This window comes from Centrocercus urophasianus, unplaced genomic scaffold, assembly GCF_019232065.1.
Source record: "Centrocercus urophasianus isolate 14NV4802_14NV808 unplaced genomic scaffold, USGS_Curo_1.0 seq_11, whole genome shotgun sequence".
Lineage (NCBI taxonomy): Eukaryota > Metazoa > Chordata > Aves > Galliformes > Phasianidae > Centrocercus > Centrocercus urophasianus.
The window spans coordinates 10,586,854-10,608,956 of NW_024884253.1; the positions used below are offsets into that span (position 1 = coordinate 10,586,854).

Genomic DNA, 22,103 nt, shown 5'->3' on the forward strand with positions numbered 1-22,103 from the left:
TTTGCAGCACAGAGACTTCACAAGTATCCAGCAGCTGTGTTAACTGTTGTAGATCTAGCATCCTGAGATTGTCAGTGAGAAGTAATACCACTCTGCTCTTACTGGAAAAAGAGAAAAACATGAATAACTTTGGTTGTATCAACAGTGTCCAGTAATATCAGTTGGTCACATAAAAGTAATTTCTTCTCACTTCATGTCCTTCTTCACCAGTAGTCTCTTACATAGTTCCTTTATTTCCACATACACTTAAACCACCATTCCACCTGTAAGTTTCTGGTAATTCAAGGGCACTTTTTGCTGCTTGCCCAGCTCTGTTCCTCAGGAGTGACTTTAACCTACTGCTCTTGTGTTTGCATTATCAAGGTGTCGACCTGGGGGGTTATTGGCCTTCCCTAGCATCACAGCACAGACACTGGTAACTGTGTTGTCAGCTTTTCACATAAAGTGAAGCACAGGAACCAAACAATCATGACACAGAAGCAGGCACTAAAAAATGTCACTTATTGAGAAGTTTTGAGACTCAGTTTTGTTCTATATAAACTCATTCAAGATCCATTCAATGAAAGCCAGCTGAGTCCTCTTGGGCCGTCAACAAAGCAACCTATTAACTCCAAGTCAAGACTAAACTCAAATGAATTGAATTTTATGGCTTACGTTCTCCCAGGTTCATATACTGACTGCCACAATCTCCCCAGTACAAACACTACTGATCTCCTCAAATGAATATCAGTTATTGAAGCCCATCAGGCAAGATCAGAATGAGGATCTTTTTGAACAGAGTGAGGAAATGATTAAAAAATCATCTATATATGAATGTTAGTTTCCCGGCCTTTTGCAAAGCAGAAACAGCTTCTGACATAGCCCACAGTCTCTTCTTTTTGAAAATAACTCTCTGCTATCCACAGCAACAGGGTGTATGTTTCCAACAAAAGAATTAGCAGCATTTCAAACCAAACACAACTTCACATGCAGATTGCAGCTCCAGAGAAGCTTCTCTGCACTTTGATTGTTTTCAGTATGAACCTGGAGCAAAGTGTGCCTACTAACGCTGAGGCTCAGAGACTGTGACACACATTTACCTCCCATTACAAAGAAAGCAAATAACAAATGTTTAATGTCTTCTTGCTGTTGGAATCAGTCAGCAAAGTTCACCCGTGGAGCCAGGTAATTTGCCCCTGTTGTCCCAGAGGCTCTATGAGATCCTCCAACTTATTTGTAACAGCTCCTTTTTCCGCTTTTCTTTTCAGAGAGATGAAATACAATTACTTTGTCTATTATAGCATGAAATATTGCTGAAACAAAAGAATATCTAGCAGCACTGTGTTACATTGCTACTTCTTACTCATTCCATACTGGAAATTGAGGCACAGTTGCCAGAAAGAAATCCTTATTACTGCAATTAATATTCATTTGTAATACCGCAGGGTTTGTTCCTCTACCTGGAGTATTTAGCTAGCAGCTAAAGCCACTTTGTTTGAGCCTCTTACAGTAATGAATTTCTTCTGTGTGGAGGAAAATCTATATGAAAATAAATTTCTTCTCATGTCACTGCTTTTACAGTCTTCAGAGAAGAACAGAGGGGCCACGGCAATTTAAGGCTAGATAGGTACATAAAGCAAGACCAGGCCCAGACTTGCATGTTGGCCTGCAGTTATCCATCCAACTTCTCTGCCAACACATTCCTTGACTTGTGTCATTTAGCAGCTTTTACCTCATATGTTTCTAATAGGAATACATAGATATAGACAGTGCAGAAGAACTGATCATACAGAAGGTAAGTTTTATGGAAACCGAGTCCTAAGTAGTACTTTTCTCTGAGTTTCAGATACATATTAATGTTCCATTTGAATTGCTTTATTATCAGAAGATGGCAAGACTATGGGGGCAGCAAGAGGGGAGCATATAACAGCAGCACTACACAATCTAAATGCAACTATAGAAATCAAAGCCATCCTCAGAAGTTCAGGGGTATGTGTCAATCAATCTCTTAATATCACACCAACCTCTGAAGGCGCATCAAATGGCTCAACTTCCACTTCAGTTGAATTCGTCTTATCTGAAGGAGAAGTTGACTTTCCATCCTCTCCCGTTTTGTCAGTTTTGTCTTTTCCTTTGGCTGCTTTATCTTTATCTTTAGCTGGCAACTTGATATCCTTGATGATTCTTGAAAGTTTTGACTCACGAGCTCCTCCTGAAAGTATCTCCACAGCAATCTCAATGAAGAGACGCCCCCTGAAAGATGCCCCTTCTCCAAAACCTTCATTAAGATCCTGGTGGTCATCCATGAGGCTGTTATTCCTGGCTGAGCCATAGAGATTGATCCAGGCAGGCCCAAAGGTAGGCAAGAACCCTGGGAATAAAGCACATTTTATGGCATCTCCATTAGGCATTAGCACACACTCCTGGCAGTCTGTTCAATGAAGTTTGCCTCTCATGCTCCAAAAGCCAAGCCTGGCTCCATTTCCATGCAGGTATGGATCAATTTCTATAGATCATTGTTTTGCAGGGCAAATCTTAGGCACTCAGTAGCTGCTGTTAATACTCAACCAGGGATTCCGTTAATCTGAAGTTCTTTATCAGAAGATATTCATGCTTCATGTGCTGGGAACATAGGACCTATCAAACTTCTTGGAAGAAAATACCTTGCTCCCAAAGGATGAGGACTGGGACATGGTAGCAGAGGCTTTCTCACCTTGCTGTTCACAGGCCCATGTCACTTCTCACCTTATATGATTTGTCATATGATTTTGGTTGAAAGAGTCAGATACAAATTTGAATTGCCAAAGACAACTGACTGTGTTCCATACTGTGATAACACAGTATAAATTAGGCTGGAGACGTGCTCAGTCATCAGTGAAAAGACTCAAGGCAGTGAGTTTCATATACATGAGGGTTTACAAAGTAAACCTGGTACCGCTTTGAGCTGTGGTAGCACCCATCTGAGTGCTAACAAAAACACGTTTCTCTTCCAGGATAGAAGCCTGTTCTGCCTATGGTGTGCACTTTTTGCTTTCATTGCCGAAGAGATACTGGTACAAACTGTAAACTTACATCAGTTTATCCCTAATGGTCTGGAAAAAATTCTTGCCAGTCACAAAGAAGGTACCAATTAATGCCAAGTAAGGAAGTAGCACACTACCATACACCTAGAACTTTGAATTAAACAACGAAAAGGACTTTGAGAACAACAAAAGACGTGGATGTTTACTTGAACACTGGGAATCCCTAAATGGAATTAATCAGTGCTCAGATCTCAAACAACTGGATTTTACCATAGGGGCATATTCTGGAATAGCCATTTTTCCTTTACCTTTGTCACCATCTTGTTCATTGGATATTTTCTTCAAGTCAATGAAGTGGGTGGCTAAGGCCACATCGTTCATGCTGCCCTCATCCCAGACCTGGATTTTGACTCTTCGGCAAAGTGGGGGGAACATTTCCTTGAAGATAATCTGTTCATGCCATACAGGATCTGCACAATTCTTTTGCACAGTTGTCCGACCCTGAAATGAAAGTCCAGCATATGTAACTCTGCAGGGATTAGACTCTTGAGAACAGCAGTGAGTATTGTAATTGCACTCAGCAACATTTCACCAGTTAATTTTTAAGTACTAATATTCTGTGTTGAAAGTACTTCTGCTTTTTCTATTAGCTTTTTTCTTCCCTCAGTATCTAATAACAGACCACATTATGGCTTAAGGATTCTTAGCTGCACACAGCACACCTTAGAATAAAATCTAATTCATAAAATTATAAAATCTTCTGAGTTAGAAGAGACCTTTAAAGGCAATCTAGTCCAACTCCCCTGCAGGGACCCTACAGCTAGATCAGGTTGCTCAGAGCCTGGTCCAGCCTGACCTTGAGTGGCTCCAAGGGTGGGGCATCCACCACTCTTAAGGCACTTCCAGTGTTCAGTACCCTTATCATAAAAAAAATTCTTCCTTACATACAGTCTAAATCTCCCCTCTTCTCATTTGAAATAATTTTCCCTCATCCTGCCACAGCAGACACTGCTAAAGAGTCTGCCCACTTTTTTTTTTACAGCTCCCCTTTAGATACTGAAAATTTGCAATCAGCTCTACCTGGAGTCTTCTCCAGATTGAACAGCCCCAGCTCTCTGTTCTCAAAGGGAAGGTGTTCCACCCTTAAATCGTTTTTACCCTCCTGTGGACGCATTCCAACAGGTCTGTATCTCTCATGTGTTGAGGATTCCACATCTGGATGCAGTACTCCAGGTGAGGCCTCACTAGTGCAGAACAGAGGGGCAGGATCACCTCCCTTGACCTGCTGGTCACGTTTCTGTTGATGCAGTCCGGGATACAGTTGGTCTTCTGTGCTACAAGGGCACATTGCTGGCTCATGTCCAGCTTCCCATCCACCAGTACCCCCAAGTCCTTTTCATCAGAGCTGTGGTCTATCCTCTCATTCCCCAGCTTATACTGATAGTGGGGGTTGCTACAACCCGGGTGCAAGGACACAACAATTCACTTGAATTTGTTGAACCTTATGAGGTTCTCCTTGGTTCAATGCTCAAGCCTGTCTAGGCCCCTCTGGATGTCACCCCATTCCTTGGATATGTTGACAACACCACACAGCTTTGTGTCATCAGCAAACTTGTTGAGGGTGCACTTGATCCCACTGTCAATGTTGTTGATGAAGATGTTAAAGAACACCAGTGCCAGTACTAATCCCTGAGGGACACCACTCAGCATCAATCTCCGTCCAGACATTGAGCCATTGACCAACACTCTCTGGGTACAATCTCTCAACCAGTTCTTCATCCATCAAACAGTCTACACATCAAATTCATATTTTTCCAATTTGGAGAGAATGACATTATGAGGGACCATGTCAAAGGCCTTACCGAAGTCCAGATAGAGGATGTCAGTGGCTCTTCCCTTGTCTACCAACATGGTTACACCATCAAAAAAAGCAGCAAGTCATGCAGGACCTGCCCTTGTTCAAGTCATGCTGATTATCCCATATCACCTCCCTCACTTCCATGTGCCTTAGTACAGCTTCCAGGAGTTATCCTCCTGGAATCTTGATCTTCCCTGGCGCTGAGGTGAGTTGAGACAAACAGGTCAGTGGTTCCCTGGGTCATCTTCTTGGCCTTTTTTCCAGTCACCAAGAACTTCACCTGACTGCTTATGAGTTTTCAAACATCATCAAGAATGTCTTGGTGATTACATGAACCAATTCCCTCAAGACACTGGGATGTATCTCATCAGTACCTATAGACTTTTGGATGTTCAGGTTCCCAGGCACTCATAAACCTGATCTTCACAGTGGGAGAGGCATTGTGCCCCTGGTTCCCACCTTCTGTACCATCTGCTTGAGGGCAGTGTGTAGAGTAGTTGCTAGTGAAAACTGTGGCAAAAAAATTGTTGAATACCTCAGTCTTCTTCCAGATATGCCCTTCTAGATTTTCCTTTTCTTAATTCTTCTTTCTTTAATTCTTAATTATTTCTCTTCCCTTCCTTCTCTTTCCTAATTCTTGGGACCCTTATGCCCAAAACATATCTGTGAAGCCAGACATTTATGTTTATGCTACAAAATGCACATCTTAAAATGGCTTTTGAAATATCTTGGTGGTAGTAATGCCATGCATTTTGTCTCATAAAAGCTTAAATTCATTACTGCTGCCAGGCTGTATGTATCAATGGTATTACCTTAATTTAGGTGATTTATCTAGTTTAAAATATGATTACTGTGGCTCATGCTTTAGGCACATATCTGTGTGCTACAGATATAAACTGGAGCTTCTCCTAGCCTGCAAAAGATGGCAGGACCATATCACAGCAGCAACAAGCCTTCTGTTTTCACATTTGATGAAAACAACTAAGGAAGGAAGTCCAAATGAGCTACACCCATATTTGACATGCTAGCATGCAGACTCACATTGATGACCCATTCCTGTGTTTTCTTCAGATCTCTGTTAACCCTGAACTAACCGCACACATTTGACCAATCATTTTAACCCATACTAGTTTCAGACTTTCACCATTTGGATTCACAGCAAAACATGAACTCAGCACAAAAGTCCTTATTCTCATGTCTAAAACCTTTAGAGGATAAAATATACTCCTCCTCTCTCTCCCCAGGGATTCTTTGCACACAGAAAGTATTGCTGCTTTTAAATAATTTTCAGTTAGGTTCTTTCATTATTTAGGTCAATAATCAAAACGTCAATAATCAAAATAAGCTCCTTGACATGGTCCGTCATGGTTGTAACAGGGGAACTGGATCCCTCAATTTAATCCAGTTTAAACCTACTTTACTGATTTCAATCCTGTTTCATTTTTTCACTTTAAGGAGATCCGAATATTGGACTGACTTAATACCACACTGCATAATTTGCTGTTTTGTAACTTGATGCTTTTGTAAAAAATCTGCAGAATTTGCTTTCCCCTACTGCTGCCTGACTCCAACCTACTGCTGTGAGAATGATACTATTTCTTCTGCTGACATCAAGAGTTTATTTCACTTTTTTTTCCTGAATAATTTAAGAACTGAAAAATTTCCTTCTTTGAAATAAATCTGTGTTTTCCACATTTTACACAACAAAAAATTAAAGGACGTCTTCTCTACTGCCTGCTTACTATACAGCTAGCAAGAAAGAAGGCCTACATTTGTGATCAAGAGGATCCCAATTACCATTTGACCTGCAAACATGACCACCACATAGGGATCCACAAGGTCCTTACTGTCGCCTATGAACGCTTTCGTGACATTTGCCATGATGCTAGAGTTCATCTTTGGAAGTCCTTCTGCTTTGTAAATTCTCACATAAAATCTGGCCCATGGTCTTTCAGATGGAAATCCTTTGGGGATCAAGAGATTCCTGAAAGGAAAGAGAAGACACTTCTTTAAAATTGAAAGTGATTTTTTTTTCCAAAATTGTTATCCCAAGTTAGCCTGCATTCTGAGTATAAATAAAAAAAGGGGGTATAAATTTGTTTCTGGATCTCCAGAACCACAGCATTTTCTGGTTACTATGAGAAAATAATACACCATTATTCAGCAAACATACCTGTGTGACATATATGTGCTTCTAAAAGCACAGAAAACGTCATGTGTAGGTGACCTCTGGATATTACCTATTTCAACACCCTTCTCAGAACAGGTCTAGCTGGATCAGGTTGCTCAGCACTGTGTCTGATAAATTCTGAGTATTTCGACCTGCTCTCTCTTGGCCTCTGCTATATTTAATCACCTTCATGGTACAAAATATATAAATTTATTTATTTATGTTCAGCAATTCCTTTGTTCTAACTTGTATCCAAAGCCTTTAATTCTTCTACTCTGAAAATAATCCAGTTTTGTCCTCTTCATTATACAGCTGGAGACAGCAGTAAGATCCCCCTTTGTTTTCATAAGGCTCAAGTAATGAATCTTCCCAGCTCTCCTTGTAGATCATGCAATCCAATTCCATATCTTGGTGGCCCTTCATGAGCTTGGTCCTATATGTCAGTATTAACATTGCTTTTGTAAAATCTAAAGTATACTGGCAGCTTGTTACCACCTTAATTTCTGTATTTTACATGGAGAGTGCATGTGAGTTTATTTAAGAATGTGGAAAATACAATATGCACATATCTGATAGATAAGAAGTAATAGCTTCTCACGCTTTTTCTTCTTATTTCATTGCTTTTCAAAAGTATTTCAACTGATTAAATCAATGAATCTTCTATCAAGGATAATCTGGCACTTAGCCACAGGTTTTGGTCAGCTCTGTCAGCTATAAGTGACTATGACTTCAATTTATTTGAGAGGATTATCAAAACTTCTCTCTTTCAGTACATCAGAACAGCCAGGCATATGATAACTTCAGCTATTAACCCTGTATTAGCAATGACAGGAGTGAAAAGAGGGCAGAGGACTTTTCAGGTACTTAGTAAAGAAGGATGCAGTAAGAAAGAAACTCTTGGCAGTACTTTTCAATCTGCTCCTCAGTATCAGCTGTTTTTTGTGTGGCTTGTATCGTGTCGCCTTTCCCAGTCACACTGATGTCACACTTCAGGTATCCCTTGGTTCCTGTCCTAATATCAGCAGGATCTGTGAGAAGCGCCCACTTGTCGCAAAATTGGTGACCTGCAAGATGGACAAACTTAAACACCAAAACATGCAAAACTTGCTCCTTTCCATTTGCGTCAAGGGCACTGCAATCATTTGTGTTTTCAGCTGGATTTGAGGATATAAAATGTTATGTGACCAAAAAGGAAGACAAGAGAATTGATGTAGGTCTCACTGGGAACAAGGTTATTTTCATCAGTGTTTACTAGGATCAATGACTGAAGACCAGGGGAAGGCTGGGTAAGGTTTCAGCAGCTGAACTAAGGCTGAGGCTTTAAGAATGACCTGATTTCTGATGAGAACTGTCTGAAGATTTCTTTACCCTCTTGCAGCAAGAGGGTGGCCTGAATGGCCCTGCTGTTACATCTCTAGATGCTGTATCTGTGTAACACCTACAGCAAGTGGTCTATATGCATCCATTTAGGAGAGATCAGGTCATAGAATGGCTTAGGTTAGAAAGGACTTTAAAGAGGTCCCTGAGTAACTGTGGAAGAGAAAAAGATACATACTTTGTAGATGGCTGTAAAAACAGGATAAAAATGGTAATCTTTCCTTAACTACAAATTTCAGTAAGTTCTGGACATCTCTGAAGATGGAGTGGAGCCATGGTCAGCTCTTTGCCACTTCCTTCTTCTCTCCCCCTTTCTGGTCTGCCTCTCCTCTTACCATGTGCTCTCCTCACAATTTTTTCCACACTTTCTCCTCTCTCCCCACCTCCCCTCCCCTTTTGCCAGCACAGGTGGTAACGAACAGGTAGGTTCAGATTTTGTGAACACTGAGCTGCCCACTCTGACCCAATAATTAAATGCTGACTCTAGCAAAGGACAGATCATCAAGATGTTATCAGTGCTGAACTTTCTTCCTTCCAGAGAAACAGCTTTGTCTGGTTATCTGTCATCCATATAAGAAGACAAACCTTCCAGAAATCCAGCTGAGTTTGTCCCTTGATATACACCTCAAGCATATAAGTGGAAAAGCAACACACCTCCCCCTTCCTTCCTTCCAACTGATTTAACAGGTTTAACAGGCAGGAATCCACTTACCTGGCTGAGCATACACCGTGCCCAGATCTACCTTAAAGGAGCCTATCAGCACACTCCCGATCAGCTTATGGTGCATCACCTGTCACGAAAATGCAGTGTTACTGCCTCTTTTTTTTCTATCAACATAAGAGCAATTTAAAGATCACATTTGGTTTAGAGGTAGTAAACAGTGACATTCAGCAGCACGTGAAGATGATTGCTTATAGCTGCAGATACAGGGAGCATTTGGAATTTCTTCCCTCATGCCTTGTGTAGATTTTGAAATCAATTCAGTTGCATTCATTTGGAATCACCCAGGTTCATCCCAGAATGTGTAAGAAGGTTTATTCCCAGAAGAGGAATCAGATGGATATGTCTTCAGAGTAGATGTAGTTACATTACTTATCTCAGTAAATTTAAATAAATCATTATAAGTTTAGAAACATGGGGCACAGCTGGTTCCACATTAGGCTGCAGAAACTGTGTCATGTGGCAATTCATCTATGAATTGTCATATGAACCAAGTACACCCACAGGAGAAAGAATTAAAGTGTGCCTTTGCAGCATTTCAACATGTATTAAACAAAGAGACTCAGTCCTGATTTAACCCCCACCATATTAATGAAGTCAGAGAAGTGATGTGGATATAAATGAGATGGCAGCAGGTCCCAGTGAGTCTGTCTCCTTAGCCTTCCTGGCAAGTAATGCATTTCATTTAGTTCAGTTGAACTCAAATTTGATTAATAACTTTCCTTTGTCAGATAATTCCTACATCTCTGTACTTTTGTGTTTGGTTTTCAAATACGTCTGTGTGCTCCATCTTACAGGCAAGGCAGATGCTAGTAACATATTCTAAGGGAATACTGGCTCTGGAAGTGCATTTTTTAAAAAATATGCCTCTCACCAGAATAGCTGACAAGGTTAGAATTCACTCCTCAATTGTGAAATGCTTTCTGAAAACAGCCTGAGTCATCTAGAAAATCTTGGTCCAACTGCAAATTAATCCCTGGGCTTAGTTTCACAAAAGTGAAATTGAGAATTTGGAGATAAATATTCACATATCTGAGAGCATTTTAGGAATTTGAAAGACTTCATACTTTGACTTTGGAGTTGCACATCCATGTCAGGGACACTGGACTTCAGCGATTTTTCATTGGATTTATCATGTGACTTCATTTTCTGTGTTACCCTTTAGTGTGCCACTGTGATTTTGGGATCACATTCACCTGTCCTTGGTAAAACCTCACTTCATCATGGAAGGTGTTGAAGTAGGACAGAAAAATCAAAAGACAAAGGAGAAATTTTATTCAACCCTATGATTAAAGCTTAAAAACTAATTGAACTTTGTGTAGGAGAGGGGTCGATGTGAAGCCAGTGCTTCATGCACAGATGCTGCTTTTCTCAATCCCTTATGCCACCAGGTCCCATCACAGTGCTGCAGCCTTGCTCTGACAAGGCTGGACTAAGGTACCCATGGTGGAATAAGCCATGAAAACTGGTTTGTTTCATCTTGCCATGTGACAAGATCATAGTTTTGGAAGAACTGCATGGGAACAGAAGCTTGCCCAAATCTACTGTCCTACCAGGAAGGGTAGGTGGAATGGGGAAGTAGGATGTAGGCTTTCCATGATCAAGACATTGAAGTTGCTTTATGACTTTGGAAACAAGAGGAGGGGGTGTGCCTAAGTCTGACATGATGTTGTCTCACTGCTCTTTGTATTTTCTTTCCAGGGTATGGCAAGGTATTCAAACAGCAGGTGTGTAACCCTCACTACTCTATCTGGAGGTTTGCTGTGTGAAACATGATTGTCCTTGGATGAATGCCCTCTATGGCACTTCTAACCGCTGAGGGAATACCTTAAAGCTTCTGTTAAGTGCTCTGTATTTCTCCTGGTACTTTTTCAAGCATAGGGGTTTTTTTTATGATAGCAAAGTATGCAAGCATTAAGTTTATAGCAAACGCCTCGCCTTCCCTGGAAGGGAGCATCACATCTACACTTCACATTAAAGGTTTGTATCTTTCCAGACTAGAGACAACTTTCTTTAGATTTTCTGAATGAGGACAAGTATAAAGAGTGTTAAACCGAGGAGTATTTCAGTATTGCAGCATAAGGGGCATCTCAATCGCACCGTAACATTACTACAAGGTTTCTAAAATGTACTGGAAAATATAAAAGGAGAAAAGTATCTGTTCACTAGTGGGTGCTCGGAAATGGAAAATCTCATTTTCTTCTCAAATTCAGAGTCTGGATGCAGCTGAAAGGCTGAACTCAAAAAAATAGCACTAATCTTTTTTGCTTTCCTTGAGCTTCCAGATGCATGTGAATGTGAATTTGTTTTCACAGATTATGTGGATTCACTGCATGAGTGATTGCTGATAATGGCAGCTACTAATCTTTGTTTTTCTTTAAGTCATATTCATGCTAAGCAAGTGCCTTGAAGCTTTCCATCTCTCCCAATGTATATTTCCTTTCTTATTTATTTCTATCCCAACATGTCGCATTCTTTGAAACTGTGCTGAAAAGTAAAGAATTTCTCATTTCAGTAGCATCAGTGAGCATTGTACTATGTTAATATTCTCTTTTTAAAATGTCATTTTTATCTAGGATGCCTTCTTTAATTTCACCTTCACCAGGTTTATATCAAAATGTTTTCTGAGCCCTATGAAGCTATGCAGATTGACACCAGTTAATGCTGTCACATCCCTCACATATCAACACACTCAGAAAGCTGGCATATTCCTGTCCATCACTGGAGATATGTAAGTAGTATGTAAAGAATATGAGTTCCAGAAGACTGACTATACCTTGTAGAAAAATTACTATACATTTCCAAAATGCTGTAGTTCACAATATTTGATGTGTCAGTATTGTCCTTACATGCTATCACATCAGAAGAACTTATGAAGGCCATATGCTGTGATATAATCTTAACGGTTATACAATATCTACTCCCAGACAGAAGAGGGAACAATGTCAGCCTGTAATAAGCTCTGTCCTTGGGGATATGTGAAGGTCAGATCTGCAGATATCCTGCATAGGTATGAATTTCATGTATTTGAGATGTGTATGTGATTGAGTGGATCTGAGCTTAGGATTCTTTCAATTTACTACCAGCACTGGGATTCCAGATGTCCAGATGGTCGTTTTTAAATGAAGATTTTTGGTTTTCGTAGCAGGAAAAGACATTTCATAATCAGCTCTGCAAAGCAAGAACATTTTGAACATCTCAAGAAGGTTTTGCTCTTGTGCTTTCCTGTAGCTCCTGAGCATCACCTGACTTTGTCAAGCACAGCTAACACACCATTTCCTGGTGTACTTCTTGAAATGGACAAGGCACTTTAGGAAAATCAGTGATTTGGGACTAGGACAACAACTCACTGTTCATCCCAAGTGATGGGACTTCTGATAGTAAAGTTGGGGAAAAAAAAACAAAGACAAACAAAAAAAACCAACAGAGCATGTAAGGTTCTGGATGTTTTCCTACTCAAATTGATGTAGGTAAGCTGCTTTTAGCAGGGGGTTGGCCTTCATCTCCAGAGGTCCCTTCCAACCTCTATGATTCTATGATCTTGTAAATTTTGTAAGGTGAAGTTTATCTTTCTGTCTCACAGAGTGCCAAGCCAGCAATGTGTGTCCCTGAAAATCCACACCTCATCTTCCTTTATGTTTAGCTTTGCTTTCCTTCAAATAATTGCCAGCTGCCTTTCCTCCTTTCCTCTCCATTCTCCTTTCCTCTTCCAACACTTTCTATTGCTTTCATAGCACCCTTGGTACCAAACATTATTTCTCTTTTTAATTGCATTAGGAAGAAACATTCAGAGCCAAAATGACACAGATACTATTACTGTACTGGGCTTTCCTAGGTACTTACAGAGATGTTGATTATTTTGTCGAACAGAAACACCTGTGGTCCAACGAAATCAAACACAAAGTACTGTGGGAGAAGGGGACAGCAGGTCAGAATCATCTTTGTGCTGGTAGCAGCACTGTCAGCATCATGGATTAGCTTTTTCAGTTACCCCACAGAGCCTTGAGAATAAAATCTGGGAGCTGGAGAGGTGGCGGTGGGCATGGCAAAGAGCTTTCCTTGTTCCCAGGACAAAAGGGAAAGCCCAGACCCCTTTGCTACTGAACAGACATTCCTGCTCAGATATGCAGATTCTACCAACTTGTCCATTCCAGTTCAAGCCACCAAGTGGAGATATCTCAGAGCCATTGAAGAAAATGTCTTCCCCAAAAGAAAGCACCAACCTCATTGTAGAAGGGAGCATTTGTGCCTTCTTTCACTGTTGTTTGCTTCTTCTCATCACCGATCTCAATGATTACTACGGGGTCGATGTTCTCACCCACCAGCTGCCTGGCCTCAGTGATCGTGATGGCAATCTGTGGGGAGCAAGGACAACACATATTTTCCCAGCTCACGTAAAGGTGTGTAAGGGCTGCCACCCCCTGCTCACCTGGTAATTCTGGGTTTTCATCTCCTCTTCATGAATTCTGGGCACCAGCTTTGCCCTGTGTCAACCACAAAATAGTTCATTAGGCATCTCTGGCTAGACCTACTACTTGGATGCATGTTGCAAAGAGTTTTTGTCACTAAGCTGTTATTGTTTTTGGCACATAGCTTTGTTAGACTTGATTTCACCAGCAGTCATTCAAGCACCACCAGAGGGACGTGTGGCTCCAAGGGCTCAGACCTGTGATCAGATGGCAGCTGCATCACAATCTGAACCACTGCAGCTGTCCATGGGCAAGGGCCATGCACATGGAAATCAACATATCCCCTCCTCTCCTGTTGGAAGATGGGTACAAGCACCGCTCTGCTCGTGCCTCTCATTAGAACATGCAAGGTGCAACACCAGTTTCATGCAGAACAGTGCCACAGGGCAACTGGTCTATTCCGTTTTCCTATTGCTTTTCATAAGACATGAAAATAGGATGGCACATTTCTTCTCTAGTTCAAGTGGCAGACTCCTTGAATACTATAAAATTTCATACCTGGATTTACGTGACATCCCACTTAGATCTCTCTGTCTTTCATGCATTTGGTAATAGGGAAATGCTTAGCATCTGAACAGGCCATAACAGCTACCTGCTATTCAAGCAAATGATCTCACCCATTGATCCCATCAAACTTGATTCCTTTCCTCCCGCTCTTGAAAAACAACTACATAAAACACCTGATTATGGAGACTGCTGGCCAATTTAGCTCATTTTCATTAGCAGCAGAGTTCAGGCCCTCTAGTATCTGTTTCAATCTCTCCCTGAACTAGACAGCATCTGGTGACAATCTGCCTTGAGCTGATAATATTTTGCTGACAAGCACATCCACTATGTCTTGTGGAAGCAGTGAAGGGATCACCGCTGTCAGTAAATGGATTTTCTGTCAACAGATGTATTGTCCTATGCCAATACCATTCCTGAGAAAGATGGAAAAGGTATGTTAAGGGACATAAAATATGCCAACAAGAACCTTTTCCTCTCTGGGCTTAGGGATCCAAAAGCACTGGAGAATGCATTGCTGTTCATCAGGTCTTGCTCTCCCTCTTCTTGTCTTCCAAGAGTGTCAGGTTGAAGATTTTCACTTTCATCTTGATCACCTGGTGAGTAAAAACAATCAAGAAAATAAACCCAGTCTCTGATTTCTGCCAGAAAAAGCAAACTTGGAGAAGAGCAGCGAATTCATCAATATGATGTGCATATTTTATTTATTTGGGTATCACAGTGGTCACAATGAGGATTCGTACTGAGCAGCACTGATGACAACAGCAGGTTCTGTGCAAAAAAATTATACTACACATAAATTGAGGGTACAGCTCTTCTCATCACACCGTGTGCATTCACAACAGGGACATATACCAGTGGCATCTGAATGCCTCATCTCTCATCTACTAGAAAGATGGTGGGACAGATAATCACCGTTACTTGCCAGCAGTGAATCTGTCATTCAATCCAACACCCTCCATTTCCCTCTAAGTTACCAATTTGGAGCCTAGTTTTGAAATCATTGCTCACCTTTACCTGCTGCAGAGATGACGAGTGGTAGATCAAGGACAGAAAAAGAGAGTTGAACATGATTCATTGTATCTCTTGTAGACAGCTCTGCTCAGACGAGACAAATTGCTTTCAGAAGTGCCTATTTTTCTTCCTCACTCTCCTGAGTCCTAGTAACCAGCTCAGAGGTACGTATCTACATTTGGACAGTTTGGCCTTTCTCATACTGCCCTGCTTAGTCCTCCTGGCCCAACAGAAGTTCTGCCAGCATCTTTGCCCCTTGCTGAGTGTGTTTGTATTCAGCATCCGCCTTGGGAAGGGACCTGTCCATTTTAGGTGAAAGTTTAGTTATTGGTTGCCTGTCATTGGTTACAGTTACATTGGTTACATACAGATAAGCAAGAAATGTTCAGTGACTCTGGACTTGAGCTATTTCTGGTCTAAATGTCAGATGGCATCCACAAAAGTTAAACTGACTTGCTCAGCTTAGAGGCTTAGAGACTTAGGCAACCTTGTGGAGAAATCCTTGCATCAAATGAAATACATTCAAATGTATCTTTTGCAAGAGTTCTGTGGCACTGTATCCCAACTACAAAACTAGATGAAGATTGCCCAGAGAAGCTGTGGTGCCCCATCCCTGGAGGCATTTGAGGCCGGGTTGTATGGGGCCCTGGGCAGCCTGATCTGGGGAGTGGCAGCCTGCCATGGCAAGGGGGTTGGAATTGGATGATCTTTGAGGTACTTTCCAACTGAAGCAATTATTTGATTCTGTAAAGGATTTTAATACTGCTTCCTCATCCCTTTGCAAAGGTATGGTGATTTGAGTAGTACTTAGAAATTGCTGATGATAGCAAAGGACCATCCACCATACAGTAAAACTCACTTTCTAATTAGCGCACTTATCAGGTGTGAATGTGGTCCTTCTGCAGCTGGATTCCACAAGCCCCTGTTCCCAGCAAACCACCAGACAGGTGAAGAGACAGGACTTTTGGTTGTGCTGGAAGGTGATCAGACATGAGCCAGCAGAGAAGCCAGCCTGGGTGCCCTACTGCCCTGTTATGCAGCTCTGTGCTTGAGCTGACATACCCAGTCTCTTGATGGAGCAATCTCATATACTATATATGTTCTCTGACTGCCCCTCTGGCTCTTGTTCATTCTGCCCAGAACAGGGAGAGTGAGTTGTCTGTATCCATGTAGACATGACTTGATTTACAGCGCTTGAGTGAAAGGTGTCTGTCCAGAGTTTTGCATCTGTAGTACCAAGTCCCCATGACTACTCCCCAAATCCTATTTACTCTAGAGCACGCTGTTTGATTAGGGGCTTGTAGTACTCCGTGCTGTTTGCTTTGTAGGCTAAAGCAGAAAAATATTCCCCTCCACCCCACAGCTGGGAACAGGCGTGTGCCAGTGTGACGTCCTGCCTGAGCCACTCTCTGCAAGGTCCACGCTTCTGTTGAGATGTAAACTCTTTGCAACACTTTTGCTTTACAGTTCCATTCTCTTGACATTTTAGTATCTGAATCAATATCCTTTTTTACTCAATAACTGTATATATGTTGCACATAACAGCAGGAATTATTCCCTTGTGTACATACAGCAAGTGGTTTAATGAATCACCACACTCCCTCATTGCACACTTCTCTGCTAGGTCTCCTAAGCCCAAATTCCCATTTAACACAAGAAAGAGATGGTAATATCTGCATCTTTGCTAGTTTCACTCTTCCACAAAACAGTAATGATATATATGAAGAAGCAGCATAAGGACCCTGATCCATCCAACATCTCAAAGACAGAATCATTTGAAATAAGCAGTTACACAGATACAAGTGATTACACGCTAAACTAAAGTTACCATGTAGTTTATCTCGTAGAGCACAGCATATTTTATAGAGCATAAGGTAAATAAACTCTAACATAACTGTCATTACTGAGAAGTTTAATGGTGTTGTTTTCTCTTCTCCGAAGTGGAGTTTCCTTGCTGTAAGGACCAGAAGAGAATCTTTTTGTTTAAAACAGTGCCCTTTAGCTAAATAGTATTTATGACACAAAAGAAGTGTTCCTGTTTCTGCCCAACAGTGAGCCAAGATACACATGGCTGGTTTATGGCAGCACTGTAATTCACAGGCTGCACTAAACACTAAGGAGTCCACATGTTAAATGTCTCATTAAATTTGAGGCATGAAACTGTAACATAACATCACAGAAAGCAAAGAATTTTTTGTGGCTGAAATGTGAGTTTTTGTGGAGCTGAATGAGAGGACTGTGGGGAGAGAAGGAAAATGGCAGTGGTAGGAATGTTGGAGAGCATCTCCTTAGCTTGGAAAACAATTATGTATTCCAGGGTAAGAAACAAAAGACTCTGCATGTCTTATGAATGCACTTAAAGCTGTTAAAGATAAAATACAAAAGCAAAAACAAAAGAGGAAGGAAGCAAATGAAACCCACTCCACCATATACAAAAGTGGAAAATTGCTTGATCTATCCAGCCTATCCAGCCACCATTCTGCAGGTTTCTAGAAGTAGATCTTCAGGAGGAACTGTGAAATGATGTTTCCACCAGAACAGAAAAAACTTAAAATCCTGCCACCTGCCTATTTTTGTTCTCTATTAGAGACAGTAGTTTGAACTTGCAGGATCCGAAGGTGGATTTAACAAAATACTTCATGCAAAAAGAGTAATCTCTTTGTTTACCTAAGAGTGATAAAGAATTTACTGCCCATTTTATCAAAACTAAGGCAGCAACTGTAAGACACAATTCAAATGAGTTCACATGAAATGAGGTATAACACGATCCCCAACCTGCTCTCACCAGTTGCAGTATTGATTTATGAGGCCTTACCCAGCGCGTCTTTGTTTGCAATAGTCAACCCTTTCTCGCCTTTTTTCTTCTTCTTCAGCTTCATGCCACCAAACAGCCCCTTTCTGAAAAAATTAAAGAAAAACAATCATTGTAACAGCTTCCAGCCCTTTTCTGTGCTGGACTCTGATTTAATTCAAAGACCTGCTGAGAGGGCATTTTGATTTCCATGTGATATCATTATATTCTGATTTGCCTTTTATTGAAAGCAAACAAGAGAATTCTCCAGTTTCATGCTTCATCTAACTTAGTTTATTTTAAAAATTTGGCAGTGTGCGGGCAAGCATGCTGACAGAGCCAGAGCTTCTTTTCAAACCAAGACAGCAGGAAGAGGCAAAAAAAGGAAGTTCAAGTTTCCAGTTCTACTGACTTACCCACACATAATTCCCACTCCTGTGGCAATACTAGAAACAAAAACTTCCTACAGATTTTAGGTTCCAGTCCAGAAGCCATTTTACAGCGAATTAAGATAAACATAAAAGCATTTATTTAAACTTCTCTGGTGTGGATGTGCACAGCGCTGGTGGCATATTCACCACAACAGCTTTTGCCTTTTATTTAATTAGTTCTCATTCCCCCCAGCAGCAAAGCTACAAGCAGAGCTGGACAAGAGATCTTCCTCAAGCTGTTTTATGGGGACAGTTTAGCCTAGCACCAACCCCAGCTACCACTGCTTGTGGCTTTTCTACCTCCCACTCCTTCCCATACTGAATGAGGGAATTCAGCAACTTAAGACAAAGCTTTCTACAGTCATTTCTATGATCATGGGTTAAAGTGGCTTTACCTTCATTAAGGATTTCTTATTTCTTGCATTCATTCTATTTTAACCACAGCCAGGAGCCTAGCACAGTTATCTGTGAGCAGCAGGCATTGATAGGGTGAGATCCAGGCAGGCCAGCACAGACATGGGCTGGCTGCCATAACAGAGAAAACATGATAAGACATTCATTAGGGACCCATTGCAAATCGCCCTGTGGCAGCAAGCAGTTCAGCTGCTGAACTAAGTTAAAGTATTCTTCAAGCAACAGCAAGGAGCCAGGTTGGTTATTCAGAGCTTTGTGCTGTTCTGCCTTTTCCTATTTTACCTTCCCATTGCTCCTGCAGCTTTTTAGCGAGTTGAGAGACAGAGAAGTTTGTTTTGCAGTTAGTTTCACAGAAGAAGACAAAAGGAAACATCTCTATAAGTCATACAGTGTTTTCCCATCAACAAAGAATCTTCTTGGCAAGGTACTTGAAAAGGGAGGTGATGGAGTCACAATCCCTGAAGATTTTCAAGAAAAGAATAGATGTCACACAGAGGGGCATGGTTCAGTAGGCAGGGTTGTGGGGGGTTGATGGTTAGACTAGATGATCTTAATGGTCTTTTCCAACCTAAATGATTTTATGATTCTGTGATTCTTATTCCTTTCATATCTACTCCAAGGAATGCTTCCTTGGTGGCCAGATAGCATAATCCCATCAAATCTCCTTTGTTTGCACTGTGGATCCAGGAGCACTGGCCCTGGAATGGGGCATTGAGGCTGTTCCATCATTTTACAGGCAAAGAACAAAGTATGACTACAAAACTAAGAAATATAACAATCTCCATTTCCAACCTGACCTCCTGCTCCAACTTCTGATTCTTCATACCCTAGAGTCAAGGTAGGAGTTCACATACTGCAGAGAAAAGCCAAGAGGGGAAGATCGCTCGATGCACAGAAAGGCTTGGGTTGAAAGGGACTTCAAAGATCATCTACTTCCAATTCCAGATCATCAAGTTCCAACAGAATATGGGACCTCACCCCACTGTCTTTGAGAAAAGATTAGCACAGAATCTGTCCTCAGCAACATGGAAGATTTTTGTGCTAAAACTGCCAGATTTCTCCTTTTAACCCAAAGTTCTGAGCAGTGGGATGGACATACTTGCTATCCTGCATTTGGTTCCCTGAGAGACACAGCTGTTCTCATACTTTGGGAAAGGACTGGTTAGTGTTTATTGATCTCATGGTTTTCTTATCTTTTCTTCCCTTAACAAAAAGGATGCTTTTAAGCTACATGATTCAGTGTTTGAGAGGAGACTGGGGAGCAGCAATCAAACCACTGAGCACTGGAGTGTATCATTTCATTTTTTCTGGTTTTCGAGAGGTTTAAGCCGGTGTTTAATAATGACCCTTACAGTCTGCATGCATCACATCGTGGTGCCAATCAAGGTTTGGCAAAACAGTTACAAGAATATAGGAGCCACACACAAGAGTTCCTCTTTAATGATAAACTGAACAGAGCTTGGGATAGGAGTGGGCAATAATGGACTCTGCACTTTGAGGGCCAAAACTAAGACCAAAAATAAGATGGGGGGGAGGGGGAACTGGAGGAAGGGGAGAGGGAGGAAAGAAGGGAGCAAAATAATAGAACAAAAACAGATTTGGGAAGCTATTTTTATTAGATAAAACCCTATAGACTTATTTTGAATTAATCGTACCACTCTAACATATAATCAGAAATCCAAAGTTGCTGCTAATGATTCATTTTGCTTTACTTCATGGTGAAAATTTAAGTCACATTCTTGCAGATCTCCCCTGCTCACACTCAGCTTTGCTCAGTTTTCACATTCTTTGTACTTAGAGTGGAATAAATGGTTCTGTTTGCAGGCACTGTGAAAAGTTACAAAGAACACATATTAGCATAGCCAAAACATTTCATCTTGAAATGTTGAAATTACATGCTTTTGTATTTTGAAAATATGGTTCTCTACATCTCTTTTTTAAAGCTGAAGCATTCACTGAAACCCACACGAATCTGTGAACAGTGGTATCTAACAACTCACTGTTCTCTATCATTTTCCCAATTACTGGTAACATTAGTTCAAGAAGATATCTCCATGGGCATGATTTCATATTACAGTTTTTCCAAGGAAACAAATATGCCTCATATTTCAGGGGAGAAACAATCTATACCACTTGAGAATTTTCTGCTAGTAATGCCAGTGGTAAGAGTGAAAGCAAACCATTTATTACAATGGCAACATTTTATTCCCCTATCATCAAAGGATTTGTTTGCCTAAATTGCTGTATAAATAAAAATAGGTTTCCTGGGAGAAATACAGTCCAGCCAGCTCAGACAAACAGCACCCACAACCTGGGCAAATCTGATGCCAGTCAGTGCTCAAACACCGTAAGTTACCTGCAAACTCAATGTGCATTTAATTGTGAAGAAAATTTGCAGCAAACCAGTATGGGAAGCTGATAATATTTAAAAGCCATATTGAGGGACATATATCGTGAAAAAGTTTCTCCAGTGCCCTGAAGGAAATCTCCTGGCTGTCAGTAAGGAACAAATACGGCAGTGTGAGAATCTGGTGAATTGGGATGCATGTAGGGTGCAGATTAGTTGGGGTGCCGAAAAAGTCTTTCATCCGTCTTTGGAATGTGGTGAGGCTGAAGGTAGCACTGACAGACTGCAGTGAAGGTTCAGTCCCCATATATTACACAATGCATTAAGACAGAGGAGGATTTTGTTCTTTCTTGGAACCAACAAGATTTAAGGTAGAGTAGAACAAATTCATTTCCACAGAGAAGAAATTAGTTTCTACAGGTTACAGACATGCTTACCTTGGAATTTTCCTGTTATAATTACCTTAAAAAGAAGCAATTAGAAATTTGCCATCTCAGCTAATTGAGAACATTGCTTAATTTAATAAATAAATAAATAAATAAATAAATAGGATCTCTCAGTTCTCTCTGCATGGGGATTGTGAAAAATCTGGAGTAAGGATAGTCTTTTTTCTTCTGCACGTGTACAGTGACAACAGGAGTCTTAGTTTGACCGCAATTAATTGAAGTTTCCCCAGCATAAGTAGTATGTAAGAGTGGTTCACCAACTGCTCAATAGCATTTGATTATAGCAAGAATGTGTTCGATTTATGAGTTCATTTCCCTCTATCATTGCCACAGGTCCATTGGGGTTCTGACTTCATTATCATACTTCTTGAAAGACTCACAAATTGTATTCCCCTCTCATCAACATTTACCCATTACAGCTTCCAGCTTTTGAGCTTGTCAATTTTTCAAAAACATCCTTTCATGCCCCTTCTTTTTCATTTAAGCTGTCCTGTTATCACAGAGGCTTCATGTTCACATCGTGCACCACATGATGTTCTCTCAGATATCCCATAATTGC

General features: G+C 40.9%; 1 protein-coding gene across 5 annotated transcripts in view; it reads right to left on the reverse strand.

Annotated features, from left to right (window-relative positions):
- The window catches only part of FER1L6 (fer-1 like family member 6), an 83,378-nt gene that overhangs the window by 43,761 nt on the left and 17,514 nt on the right, over positions 1 to 22,103 (reverse strand). For all 5 annotated transcript variants that reach the window (XM_042835291.1, XM_042835299.1, XM_042835307.1 and 2 more), the window contains exons 2-11: positions 17,931 to 18,013; positions 14,571 to 14,697; positions 13,558 to 13,612; positions 13,352 to 13,483; positions 12,972 to 13,034; positions 9,120 to 9,198; positions 7,938 to 8,094; positions 6,658 to 6,844; positions 3,311 to 3,503; positions 2,004 to 2,350 (exon numbers count right to left, since the gene is read on the reverse strand). In XM_042835291.1, the coding sequence (XP_042691225.1) occupies positions 2,004 to 2,350; positions 3,311 to 3,503; positions 6,658 to 6,844; positions 7,938 to 8,094; positions 9,120 to 9,198; positions 12,972 to 13,034; positions 13,352 to 13,483; positions 13,558 to 13,612; positions 14,571 to 14,697; positions 17,931 to 18,013 (1,423 nt within the window). The remainder of the gene's footprint in view (positions 1 to 2,003; positions 2,351 to 3,310; positions 3,504 to 6,657; positions 6,845 to 7,937; positions 8,095 to 9,119; positions 9,199 to 12,971; positions 13,035 to 13,351; positions 13,484 to 13,557; positions 13,613 to 14,570; positions 14,698 to 17,930; positions 18,014 to 22,103) is intronic.